The sequence below is a fragment of the Bombina bombina genome, chromosome 7, assembly GCF_027579735.1.
Source record: "Bombina bombina isolate aBomBom1 chromosome 7, aBomBom1.pri, whole genome shotgun sequence".
Lineage (NCBI taxonomy): Eukaryota > Metazoa > Chordata > Amphibia > Anura > Bombinatoridae > Bombina > Bombina bombina.
Window position 1 is genome coordinate 551151013 of NC_069505.1, and position 13801 is coordinate 551164813.

Sequence of the window (13801 nt, forward strand, 5' to 3'; positions counted from 1 at the left end):
TCCCTCACTGCCACTTCAGAGGGTTGTGAGGGTACAACAGATAAATCATCCAAAACTTCTGATTGCTCATCTCTGTTCTTAAAACTGAGCTATCACGCTTTTCAGGAAAAACTGGCAGTTTGGATAGAAATGCCGCAAGGGAATTATCCATGACTGCTGCTAATTGTTGCAATGTAATAGGGGCCAATGCGCTAGAGTTACTAGGCATCGCTTGCGCGAGCGTAACTGGTGTCGACACATGAGGAGAGGAAGGAGGACTATCCTCGTTACCTTCCGTTAAAGAATCATCTTGGGCTATATTTTTAAGTGTCACTGCATGGTCTTTAAAATGTTTAGATACCTTAGCACACTTTAAACACAAATGTAAAGGGGGTACCGGCATGGCTATTAAACACATAGAACAAGGTCTATCTGTAGGCTCAGACATGTTAAACAGACTTAGACAGCACTCAAATACAGTAAAATACATTTTTTGAAAAAACGGTACTGTGCCTTTAAATAATAAAAAGTGCACACTTTTTTACTAAACCTCCAAAAATCATCCAATCTTTATGAAATTTTCACCATATGATCCTAATGCTTTGAAATGATTGCACGGTAAATTTAAAGTCAATTAACCCCCTACTGCCCAAACCGGAGCAAATTAACCATGCCACAGCCTTGCTGTTGCCCTACCTTCCTTGGGGATTAGTTTTGATCGAAAATAAGCCTCTCTGAAGTCCTCAAGTAATCTTTGGATCCTTCACATGGATCTGCATGAAGCTGTCTGTAAAATCAACTGCGCAACTGAGGCGCGAAATTCAGGTCCCCTCCATCTTCACTCTGGAGTTGTGGGGCCTTCCCAAGCCAAAATAGGTGTCTAAATATATGCCATGCGGAATAAACCCCAAAAGAGTGTTTCAAATGTAATAAAACTTGTATTAAAGTCAGATTTATGTTAAAAAATAATCGATTGCCCCTTAACAGTGTCCAACAGTGTTTTGAGCCCTTCCAATAAGCCTTCCTTCTATACGAAGTCTTAGAATATGGCTTACCTTTCCCACATGGGGATTCTTGTCAGTCTTCTAGCATTACTAAGTCTTGACTAGAAAAAATTGACTGAAACATACCTTAAAGCAGTTAAGCCTGCAAACTGTTCCCCCCAACTGAAGTTTTCTGGTACTCAACAGTCCTGCGTGGGAACAGCAATGGATTTTAGTTACAACATGCTAAAATCGTTTTCCTCTCAGCAGAAATCTTCTTCACTTTCTGCCTCAGAGTAAATAGTACAAACCGGCACTATTTTAAAATAACAAACTTTTGATTGAAGAAATAAAAACTACAAATCTAACACCACATTCCCTTCACACTCCCGTGGAGATGCTACTTGTTAGAGCTGCAAAGAGAATGACTGGGGGGGCGGAGCCTGAGGGGGAGCTATATGGACAGCTCTGCTGTGTGCTCTCTTTGCACTTCCTGTAGGGAATGAGAATATCCCACAAGTAAGGATGAATCCATGGACTGGATACACCATGTAAGAGAAAGCCACCTAATCAGTCTCCTTAGCCTGCTATAAGTTGCTGTCACCGAAGTTCCCTCCTTTTACATGTAGGAGTTCTTACCCAAATAAATAAAGTGCTCCACTTTTCTGAGATCTTTATTACCAACCCAGAATAAAAAAGTCAGCACTTACCTTTAACTCTGCCCGACAGCAGGGCAGCCCAGCAGGTTTAAGAGGTCCTCTCCCTCCCATAGCCCTGTGGATAAAGATAAAGCCTGAGTCATCTTACTTAGGCTATCAGGATTAGGGCAGCATCTAGGTATGGGAGGCGCAGTGAGAATTATTGGCGAATTGTTCTAAAGCCACCAATGCCCTACTGAAGAGACTGATATAGACTACGGCTACACCCCTGAACAAAGCAGCACAATCTTGTACTACTTTAAAAATAATAAATTCATGATTGAAGAATCTTTTCTAACACCTCACTTTACCACTTCCTATCACTAACGTAGGCAAAGAGAATGACTGGAGTGGGAGGGAAGGGAGGAGCTATTTAACAGCTCTGCTGTGGTGCTCTTTGCCTTCTCCTGCTGACCAGGAGGTGAATATCCCATAAGTAATGAAGATGATCCGTGGACTCATCGTGTCTTTAAAAAGAAATAACATACAGCCACCAACAGAAGATTACAATGAGATGTCTACTTGACAATACAACCAAAACAAATAATACAAAAATCTCTTCACCTTGGGCACGAAAAGCACAACAAGAGTGATGTAAGCTGAGAAGACAATGGCTAGAGAAGAGAAGGCAAAGGCCGCATCCTGCTGACTACTGAGAATCATTGTAACTGGAGCAGTGATAAGACAGAGGACCTGGAAGAAATAACACAACAAGATTAATCATAGGAAGAACATCTGCAAAAGACAAAACTTCACTTAGAGCAGGGACAGGGAACCTTGGCCCTCCAGATGTTTCAGAACTACATTTCGCATGATGCTCAACTGGACTTCAGAGTGTCTAAGCATCATGGGTTATGTAGCTCTGAAACATCAGGAGGGCCAAGGCTCTTCACCCTGACCTAGAGGTATGGAATAAGGTGGTAACCAAACTAGATACTGGACAACTATAGGTGGAATATAAATGGGCATGGAACTCAAAATTAAGTTTTCATGATTCAGAGACAACCTGCAATTAAAAAAAAATATTCCCGTATGCTTCGATTATCAAAGTTACTTCTTTCTCCTGGAATAATTTGTTATGGTGTATGCTCCTGAGCCTACCTCAGTATGTCGTCATGGAAGTTTCAACAAATGATACAGAGAAAAAAAAGGTCAATTTGATCACAGAAGTACATTTGAAAGTTCTTTTTAATTGTATTGTATTGAAGTTGTCTCTGAATTAATGAAAGTTTATTTTTTATTTCCATGACCCTTTAATGAAAATAGGTTTTCTCTACACTTTTCCATTCCTCACTATTATCTTCTATAACTCGATCTATCACTGAAGACTAATTTCTATTTTCTATTGTTCCACCCTTGACAACATAATCAATCAGTGTCTTTAAAGAAGTATTTTAAACCAGACGAAAAAGGAAGTATGACCTTTGGTTAACTGGAAAAATGCAGTTGACATAGTAACAATGATGGAAAAAGGTTAAAGAGTAGTCTTTCTGTTCCCTGTAGGTATATTTATATTTTGATGGACATTCCCAGTTACAAATGGTAATCTCTATATTTTATAGAGGAGACTGGACATCTTAGATATCTCAATCATATATTTTGTACTATTTATAAAGCTTTTTATATAGCATGAACTTTTTGAACAGAACCACCTCCTGTTGATGACCAAAAACTGTGAGAAAGGACAACCATGTAGACAACCACCCCTCTTCTGCTTCCACTGTATCCTCCCTAAACACCACAAAACTTACAGCCACGTTATATATGGCCATTCCAACTGCTCGATGGTCATTGATTTTCTCAGTGGAGACACTCTTGGTTTCATAGGCAAGAAATATTCCCAGGAGAAGGAGAAGGCCCTTAGAGCCGTACACAATACCTAGAGGTGAGAGAAGAAAATATCATAAGAATATATATGGTATATATGGGGGAGAATTCAGTAGAGAATATTTAGAATAGAAAAAGAAGAGAAAGAAAACAGATGATTAGATCGGGAAACAAGAGTCAGCAAACAGGGGAAATGTGAGTCCCACCTAATATTACCTAATAAAAACCACACCTAATCTCACACTCAATTTGCAGGACAATCCTCAGGTAAGGTGCTATCCATATTTATGTCCTGGTTTCTCACTAGTGAACATGAGAACAAACTAATCTCACTCAAAGTACTTAAAGGGACATGAAACACAAATTTTTTATTTTATGATCAGAATCATAAAATGGTATACTTTCTTGAAGAGGCAGAAATGCGCTACTAGCTGAACACATCGGGGCTGATTTAACAAATGTCGGACGGACATGATCCGCTGTAACAGATCATGTCTGCCCGACATCGCTAAATGCAGACGGCATACGCTGTCAGCATTTAACATTGCACAAGCATTTCTAGTGAAATGCTTGGGCAATGCCGCCCCCTTCACATTCGCAGCCAATCTAGCAGGGCGTGTCAATCATCCCGATCGGGATGATTGCTGTCCGCCATCTCAGAGGTGGTACTTCTTAACTTACATTTCCAGCAAGCCTGAAGGCTCGCGCGAAATAAGCAGCATCCGCTGCTTCATAAATATACCCCATAGGGTGTGCCATTGAGAAGAGGCATATAAGTGCAGTCACCAATCAGCAGCTAGCTCCCAGTAGTGCATTGCCTATCTAGGTATGTTTTTCAACAAAGCATACCAAGAGAATGAAGCAAATTAGACAATAGAAGTAAATTGCTCTTTCCAAATCATGAAAAAAACATTTTCCATTTAAGCCCAACTCTGAGCCGTACAGAACCCAACTGCAACCAATCTGAGTTTATTTTATTACAAATGTGAGGAAGTGTGTATCCCAAAAAAAATAACCCCACTAGCACCCCGTAAGAATATGAAAGTAACCTCACATGCAACTCGCAATAACCACACAAAAACATCACAATGATCTCATATTCAATTCCCAACAATCTTGCAAGAACCACACAATAATCTCACAACCATCTTATGTACAACACACAATAAGCTCACAAGAATCACAGAAGAACCTACAATAACCTCACAACAATCTCACATACAACAAGCTTACAAGAACCGCACAATAAGCTCACAATAATATTACATAAAAGACACAGGGCTAATTTATTGCGCGCCCGCAAACGATAAATAACCAGCCATTACAAGTAGCTGGTTATTGCTACCGCAAGCTACTGGTAGCGATTAGTGCTGATAAAATTAACCAGAGATCAGATCTCTGGTTAATTGTATGCTTCAAATGCCCCCCAAAATAATGTCTAGTGTAGATAATTAGAAAATAAAAATGTACCATTTTTATTTTTTAATAAATTTACTGCACTAGGCAGTATTTTGTGGTTAAAGTTGGTGGGAGTAGTGCCTTTACATTACGGTCTATGGAAACTGTGTGTTCCCTGTAAATATATATGTGTATGCTTATATACATATATATTTATATTTTCTGCCATCGCAGCGCTACTTACCCCCTTTGCTGCGCTCAGGTTCTGATGCTGTCTCTGACGGCATCAGAATGAGGGATATGAGAAATAAAAAGAAATTCCTAAAGGGGGCACTTCCCTACTAAAAAATCCTATAACAAAATTAATCAATACATATAACAAAAAAAAACACGTCATGGGGCGGAGCCTATAGCTGTTGCGGCAGGATGTGTTTGTGAAGAGCTCCTGCATCTAAACCATATTTAGGATTTGTTTTAACACTTTTTCTTACTTTTCCTACTGATAAACCAAAGTTAAACAATCCTTTGCTACTCAAGAGAGATTTAGGATTCTCCAGCATTACTCAGACCTGCCTATGCTCCTCAGCTAACTACACTGCGATTAGCCACGAGGCCGAGAGGCCTCTATTGTCTGACTGCCAGTGCTGTTGGGGTTCCCGCACTAATACCCCCCCCCCCCAGGTCATTGGGTTACCAAACCAGTTTATACATAACTGGAAAGTTTATTGTTTTTGTATTATTTTTGTATTATTAAACGCAGATTTGAACTGAGAGCTGTTGTTGGAGCTGGGGGAAAAAAAAGTGCGCAACTACTGTGAAATGATTATGGAGGCACTTGACAGATGGGAGACAAGAACACATCAGCTGCTCAGCGATCATTTTGCCGCCTTAGAAGCACAATTCACTCAAATCCTTCTCAGGAATGGTGAGGAAACATCATCAGCTAAAGCTGGGACAGCAGAGCTAGCTTTGCCGAAAGAAAGGATCAGAGATCCGATACCGATAGCAGACCCTACTGTAGGGCACTGTGAGATTGTTGGCAGACACATTGACAAGATGGAGCACCGAGCCCTAAAGGGTCAGCTAATTGCAGGAGAAGAGAGCGGGGAGGTGCTTCTGCATCTCCCAAACACCACAGCCAGTATAGCAGTAATCTCTACACAGCTGCGTTATGGAGGAGAGCCGCCATTCATTTCAGAAGCGCAAGAGATGTGCCCGCTACTTGGTCGGGCTGCCGCTCAAAACCTTATACATCTGACTCCAGACAGTTACCGGAGTTCTCTACCTCGATATACAAGCAGGCCAGACCCCGGTGGAAAGATGCACCGGCTGATTGGAGGAGAGGAGAGGGGCATTGCGTGAGGTGTCACCCGATTTTCACAACCAATGTGCCTCATCCTACGGCCGTGGTTGGTAAAAAGTTGAACATTGCAGCAGGGACTTTAAAAATCTCCCGGATCAGCATCACAATAAAAAAGGCATGTATCGCAGTGATCTTGAGAATTCCCGAAGTCTCCTGCTCTAAGGATTTACCGCTACTTGCCTGGGAATCTGACGCTCAATCCAGGGTATCAAGGAGCCACTGTTTCTTAATAAGAACTGGAGTGGGGTAAATCTGAGACTCTCTATTAAAGACTACTACGCCTTGTATTCCAAGTTTCTCTCCATTACCGTGCTTATGTATAATCCTAGTCTAAACTTTTAGGATGTGTAACAGTTTGCTTGAGATAGGTGTAGTCATTACAGAGCTAGTTTAGCAGCTTTTCTCTAGCTTAAGATATCGTTGATTATCCCCTTACTGCTAGCCTTTAACTCAGTGCCTTTTGTATAATACGGTTCCTTCTCTTTGTATATGAAACGCATGTATATCTGCCATAGTTCTTACAGTCCCTTATGTGCATATTGTTTATGTGACCCTAGATTAATGTATTGCTGTTTTGTACCGCAGTAGGCCCAGCACTTGATCAACTGAGTTCTCTTCTTTTATGTGAAGATTTTCCTTTTTTTTTGTTCTTTTTCTTTTCTTTTATTTGACACTGGCATGTTTAACTAAGCTAATAACTGCTCTGTTTGTTTAGACAAGTATGTTGACCCTGGGGCATAGCTTTTGTGAGATGTTTAACTTTTCCACCTGCTCTGCAGCTGGCACTCCTAGTTAACTACAAGGCTGAGTTCACTTTTAGAACATAACGCCATATTTTGTGGACTGGTATTCAGGGTTGTTTTTCATTTATTAATATTGTATACCCAATTCTGTTGAGATTATCTACATAGTGAGACACATAGCAGTTCATATATATATTTGGCGCCTCAACTCACATAATAGCCATTTATATATCAGATTGGTGGATGTGCATCCCTTAATTAGTATACCCACACTTCTTTCCCAATACTTGTAACATGAGATTGGGTTTTTATAGAGCCACTAGCCAACACTTAGATGTTCAATACAACTTTACAGGGCCCCAGATTCAGTTTTTTCATATCACGTCTCAATGCCCCGGGTATTTATGTTGTTAGCATATGTTTTCAGCATATAACCTCATTGGCGATATGTTTTAATAGTATCCTGGAGGTCCATAAGTGGCCTCATGTTATTATAATCTCCTTAATGTCCAATTTATCTGTCCTAGGGGTCCAAAAGTGGCCTCATGTTATTATAATCTCCTTAATGTCCAATTTATCTGTCCTAGGGGTCCAAAAGTGGCCTCACCAGTCTGAAGGGGATTGGAAAATTATTAGGGTTGACATGTGTGATTTGATATTTTGCATAACAGGTATTTCTTAGCCCTTTACTGTAAGGTTTAGTATTTTTCCCAGTGTGTATAATGCAGTTAATATTTTCTCTGATAATCCATTGTTATATAGGACATATGACTGTACCTACCTTAGCATGAGTAAACCTGTATATGTACTTTCAACACTCAATAAAAATAAAAAAAAACAAAAAAAAATAACATGTCATATCCCAATGATACATCAAACAATAGAAAACAAATATAAAGTTCTTAAAATCCTCAAAGCTGGCGGCACTCTGTCAGAAGGATGGTCAGTCCCTGATGGTCAGTCCCAGGGCATCAGAATGAGGCTCCCATTGGAGCCTATGGAAGTGCACTCTCTTGAGCACAATGAGCTTGAGTTCGTATTGCACTTAATTTGTAATACCAGCGCACATTAGTGTGCACTGTTATTACTCAATGTAGTGCTAATATTGCTTGCACGCAAGCGATATGTAGCGTTCCACTTGTAATCTAGCCCACATTAAGCTTACAAGATTCAGAATAACCTATAATAACCCCACAACAATCTTACATACAATAACCTTACAAGAACTACACAATAAGCTCACAATCATTTATATGAATAACACACAAGCTCACACGAATCAGAGAATAACCCATAATAACCTCACAACAATCTCACATATAATAACCTTATGCTTCCCTGTATAGATGACAAACAAAGAGGAAGATTGTCTGAAATCCTTAGTAGCCTGAAGATAGAACGTCAAGGCACAAACCACATCTAGATTGTGAAGCAAACGTTCCTTCGCTGTCCACTAGGAGGAGACAAAGACACCACAGCCAAAGGCTTAAATATCCTTCCCACTTCCCCTATCCCCCAGTCATTCTGCCAAGGGAACAAGGAAAAGTAGGAGAAACATCAGGGTATAAAGGTGCCAGAAGAAATAATATAAAAAGGGAGCTGCCCATCAAAAAAATAAATTACGTGCAGGGTCGTGGACTCTCCCTGCCAGGAAGGAAAGGAATTTATCTGGTAAGCATTAATTATGTTTTCCTTCCATAAGGCAGGGAGAGTCCACAACTTAATTCCATACTGTTGGTAAAACTATACCCAAGCTCCAGAGGACACTGAATGAATAACGGGAGGGAACAGAAACAAGAGGCGGACCCTATTCTGAGGGCACCACAGCCTGCAAAACTTTTCTCCCGAAAGCTGCTTCAGTCGAAGCAAACACATCAAACTTGTAAAATTTAGAAAAAGCTTGTAAGGAGGACCAGGTAGCCACCTTACAAATCTGATCCATTGAGGCTTCATTCTTAAAAGCCCAAGAGGAAGCCACTGCTCTAGTGGAATGAGCCGTTATCCTCTCATGAGGCTGTCATCCCGCTGTCTCATAAGCTAAGCGGATGACACTCCTCAACCAGATAGAGAAGCCGTAGTAGCCTTCTGCCCCTTACGCTTCTCCATACAGATGACAAACAAAGAGGAAGATTGTCTGAATTCCCTAGTAGCCTGAAGATAGAACTTCAAGGCACGAACCACATCTAGATTGTGAAGCAAACGTTTCTTCGCTGAAGAAGGATTAGGACACAAGGAAGGAACCCAGATTCCTGAGAAGTAGACGGCTCAGAAGGGCTAATAGAGCTTTGAGTATTAGCAGGCTAGTCTCCCTTCTTAGACTTTAGAACAGTGTTTAGGCAAATGGAACAAAATTGAGCAGACGGCATACCACAGCCTCCTCACAATATAAACAGGAATTATTAATCAGTACAGAAGGAGTGGAACCTTCTAATGTAGAATCAGAGTGCTCCATAGATTTGTATATACCCACAGAAGGACAAACAAAAATAAATGCTTCTATTTAAAGAACCTCACCTTAATACTTCCAATGGCTGGGGCACTCACAACCTCCTAGACCCAGACAGCTAACAGTGAAAACGCTCTCCTCAGGAATGATGTCTGCAGCAGGATCTTAGGAAATGAAAGGGACCGCACACGGTCACGTGGTGCGTAAAACAGGACTTCCTTATTATGAAAAAGGGCGCTAAGCTATTATGAGCTGCGCAACACTTCACAAAATGAAAGTGAAACCTGTTTGTTCCAAGCCAAAAAACACACTGTCTATGAACCCAAAAAACCTCTCACATTAAGCAGATATAAATCCTCAAGCTGTTCAAATAATCTCCCTGAAGGAGATATTAACCCTTGATCCTATCGAGGTATAAAGGAGCCACACTGTGACCCTGTATAGCATTTTAAAGTGTATATATAAAAAACGGTCTTACCCTCCAGGATCCATGTGACAGTCTTGCAGCAGCACTTCTGACATGGACTTGAGTGTGTAACAGCAAGCAGTGAAACTCGTCAACACTGATTGTTCAGGAGCTTTTAGCGACAGTCTGGATGGGTTCGCAAAAAAACTTTCCCTGCATCTCCAGACTTTCATCAATACTCTCACTGAGAGGTTGACATGACTACTTAAAACTCCAGTCCTTTCTTGAAGAGAACATACCCATTACAGGAATATACAAATCTTCTGACACTTCTCTGACACCTCCTATAGTGACGAAAGGCAAAGAATGACTGGGGGATAGGGGAAGTGGGAGGGATATTTAAGCCTTTGGCTGGGGTTTCTTTGCCTCCTCCTGGTGGCCAGGTGTTGTATTTCCCAACAGTAAAGAATGAAGCCGTGGACTCTCCCTGCCTTATGGAAGGAAACATTTAAAGTTTGTAACATTCTTCTTTCACAGTATTTTGTAAAATATTTGTAATTAAATAGTAAAAAAGTGAAATTTAATTAAAAAAAATTATAGCTAATGAGGTTCACATTTTAAATCAAGAATAACCGCTTATTGCTCGTCAGCCTGATTAGTCAGTTGCTGACGTGACTCATAGCAAGGCAGTGCGAGGCACGGCATGGCTGGTCCTGCATCATGCACAAATAATAATGCAGGTGACTGGTGGGGCTAAGGCAACAGGCCAGCCCACAACTGACCCCCGGCCCAAGCCCACCATGCAAATGCCCTGTATGCCCTATGCTCAGTCCTGGCGCCTTACGCTGCTCACTATATTCCCCCTTGGAGCAAAAGCAGCTCACTATAGCCCCGCACACACCGCTCACAATAGCCCCACATGCACCCCAGCATAACTTTATATAAAAAGTCTTAACAAACTTCATGTGTAACTCAACCTTTCACACAAGTCACAGTAACCTCACTATAATCTCACATAGAACCTACAAACATCTAATATACAACCTATAAACATCTCACATACAAATTATAAACGTCTCACTTTAATCTCACATACAAATTATAAACACTTTACTATAATCTCATATACAACCTATAAACACCTCCCAAACATCTCACATACAAATAATAAACATCACACATACAACCCATTAACACCTCACAAACATCTCTCATACAACCTATAAACATCTCACATACAAATTATAAACACCTCACTATAATCTGACATACAACCTTTAAACACCTCACAAACATCTTGCATACAAATAATAAACATTGCACATACAAATTATAAACACCTCACTATAATCTCACATACAAATTATAAACACATCTTACATACAAATTATAAACATCTCACATACAAATTATAAACGCCTCACAATCATCTCACATACAACCTATAAACTCATCTCACATACAAATTATAAACATTGCACATACAAATTATAAACACCTCACTATAATCTCACATACAAATTATAAACACATCTCACATACAAATTATAAACATCTCACATACAAATTATAAACGCCTCACAAACATCTCACATACAACCTATAAACACCTCACAAACATTTCACATACAATTTATAAACACCTCACAAACATCTCACATACAAATTATAAACATCTCACATACAAGTTATAAACACCTCACATACAAGTTATAAACACCTCACTATAATCTAACATACTGTACAACCTATAAACGCCTCACAAACATCTCACATACAAATTATAAACATCTCACATACAACCTATAAACACCTCATAAACATCTCACATACAAATTATAAACACCTAAATATAATCTAACATACAACCTATAAACTCCTCACTAACATCTCACATACAAATTACAAACATCTCAAATAAAAGTTATAAACGCCTCACAAACATATCACATACAAGTTATAAATGCCTCACAAACATCTCACATACAACTTATAAATGCCTCACAAACATCTCACATACAATCTATAAACACCTCACAAACATCTCACATACATATAAACAACTCACAAACATCTTACATACAACCTATAAGCATCACACATACAACCTAAAAACAACTCACAAACATCTTACATACAACCTATAAGCATCGCACATACAACCTATAAACACCTCACAAACATCTCACATATTACTTATAAACACCGCACAAACATCTCACATACAACCTATAAACACCTCACAAACATCTCACATATTACTTATAAACACCTCACAAACATCTCACATACAACCTATAAACACCTCACAAACATCTCACATACAAATTATAAATGCCTCACATGCATCTCACATACAACTCTCAATAAGCTCTCACACACCTCAAAAGAACCTAACCCTGACCTCATATTCTCTTCACACTTATGCTACACTCACCTTGCAGTAACCTCACACTTGCCTCACGTTTACCTCACATTCACTTTCATTCACACACCATAAAAAAAGAGGATAAACATTACATTGCGTAATGGTCCTATGTGTGATCACCAAGTCTCAGAGATCAACAACATGTCAAGATGAGGACAAGTCTAACACTTAAAGGGACAGTATACATCAATTTTCATATGAATGCATGTAATAGACACTACTATAATGGATAATATGCACATATGCTGATCTAAAAATCTAGTATAAAACCTTTTAAAAACTTACTTAGAAGCTCCCAGTTTAGCACTTTTGATTAGGCTGACTGGGACAACCAGTGAAAGAAGACCCCCCCCCCCCTTCTTCTGCATATGAAAAGACCCTTTACACAAACAGGAGTAAGCTGGAGGAGGAATACATCAGTATACTTCTAAAACATTGGGGCTTGGTTAGGAGTCTAAAAATCAGCACAATGTTATTTAAACATAAGCAAAACTATGGAAAGAACTTGTATAGGAGGTGAATACCTCCTAATGAAAAGTATACACATATAGCACTCAGGGAGTTTAATGAGACAGTATTGTGATCTTACATCAGATCTCTGACTATAATATGCAGTTTTATTACTATTGCCAATCTCATATAAAAAATGGACAGGTGAAAATAATAATTAAAATATAACTTTTAGGGGGGCGGAGTTGACTCTGCATCTGAGCGGTCGCACTTTTCCTCAGCTCCGGCTGTTACTATCAGATTTTTCCATTTAAGACCGCTCAGGGCAGACAATTTCTCATTTAAAAGCATTCAATTAAGAAGCAGTGTATCTCTCTTAATTTTGATGGCCTAAGAGCTTGAAATTATCCCATACTTTATGATTTGAGATCGCTACAGCAAAAAAAGGGGAGAAGACGCCATCTTGTTAATCTGACCACGCTGGCATTCTTTTATTGTAAATAGCTCCAGGGTTATGGCACTATCACGGACTGTGTAACTCTTTCGACATGGACCCTCACATTTCACATTTTGGGGCCATGGATCTACTAGCAGCGTTTGAACGGAAAATGGACTGGTGTTTTAAAGATTTATCGCGCTCCTTACACCAGGAGCCTGCAAGCGCTGGTGCCAGATATGTGAATTGGGAGACTGAGAAGCATGGCAGGAATGCTTTCCTGGACCCTCCTGACCACACACAGTCTGAAAACACAGCGGATCCAACTTTTGAACAGACTACGCTGATTCGACTAAGGCACCATGAAAGCCGATCTACATCGACCACTGTGAGTAAAATACCCCCACCGTTGCACATACTGGAGCAGTCCTCTTCCGCTCAGTGTCTGAAAGCCGAGGCTCATAGCCAACAGCAAAGATCCCCTAAGAGCCCACACCTGATATCTATTAGATGGAGCCCCCGAGATTTAACACCCCAAGTCAGGCGCAGTGACTTACCCTGCTTTCCGGTCATTGCGACTGATCTCACCTGGCAGCAGCTTGGTCCCAGCATTACGGATACAACCGGAATCTCTCTCCCTGCCT

The 13801-nt window shown here is 40.1% G+C and overlaps 1 protein-coding gene across 1 annotated transcript in view; it reads right to left on the minus strand.

Moving 5' to 3' along the window:
- GABBR1 (gamma-aminobutyric acid type B receptor subunit 1) overlaps window positions 1-13801 on the minus strand; it is a 276841-nt gene that overhangs the window by 31682 nt on the left and 231358 nt on the right. Inside the window, exons 17-18 of the mRNA XM_053721871.1 lie at window positions 3412-3539; window positions 2225-2353 (exon numbers count right to left, since the gene is read on the minus strand). Of these exons, the coding sequence (XP_053577846.1) occupies window positions 2225-2353; window positions 3412-3539 (257 nt within the window). The remainder of the gene's footprint in view (window positions 1-2224; window positions 2354-3411; window positions 3540-13801) is intronic.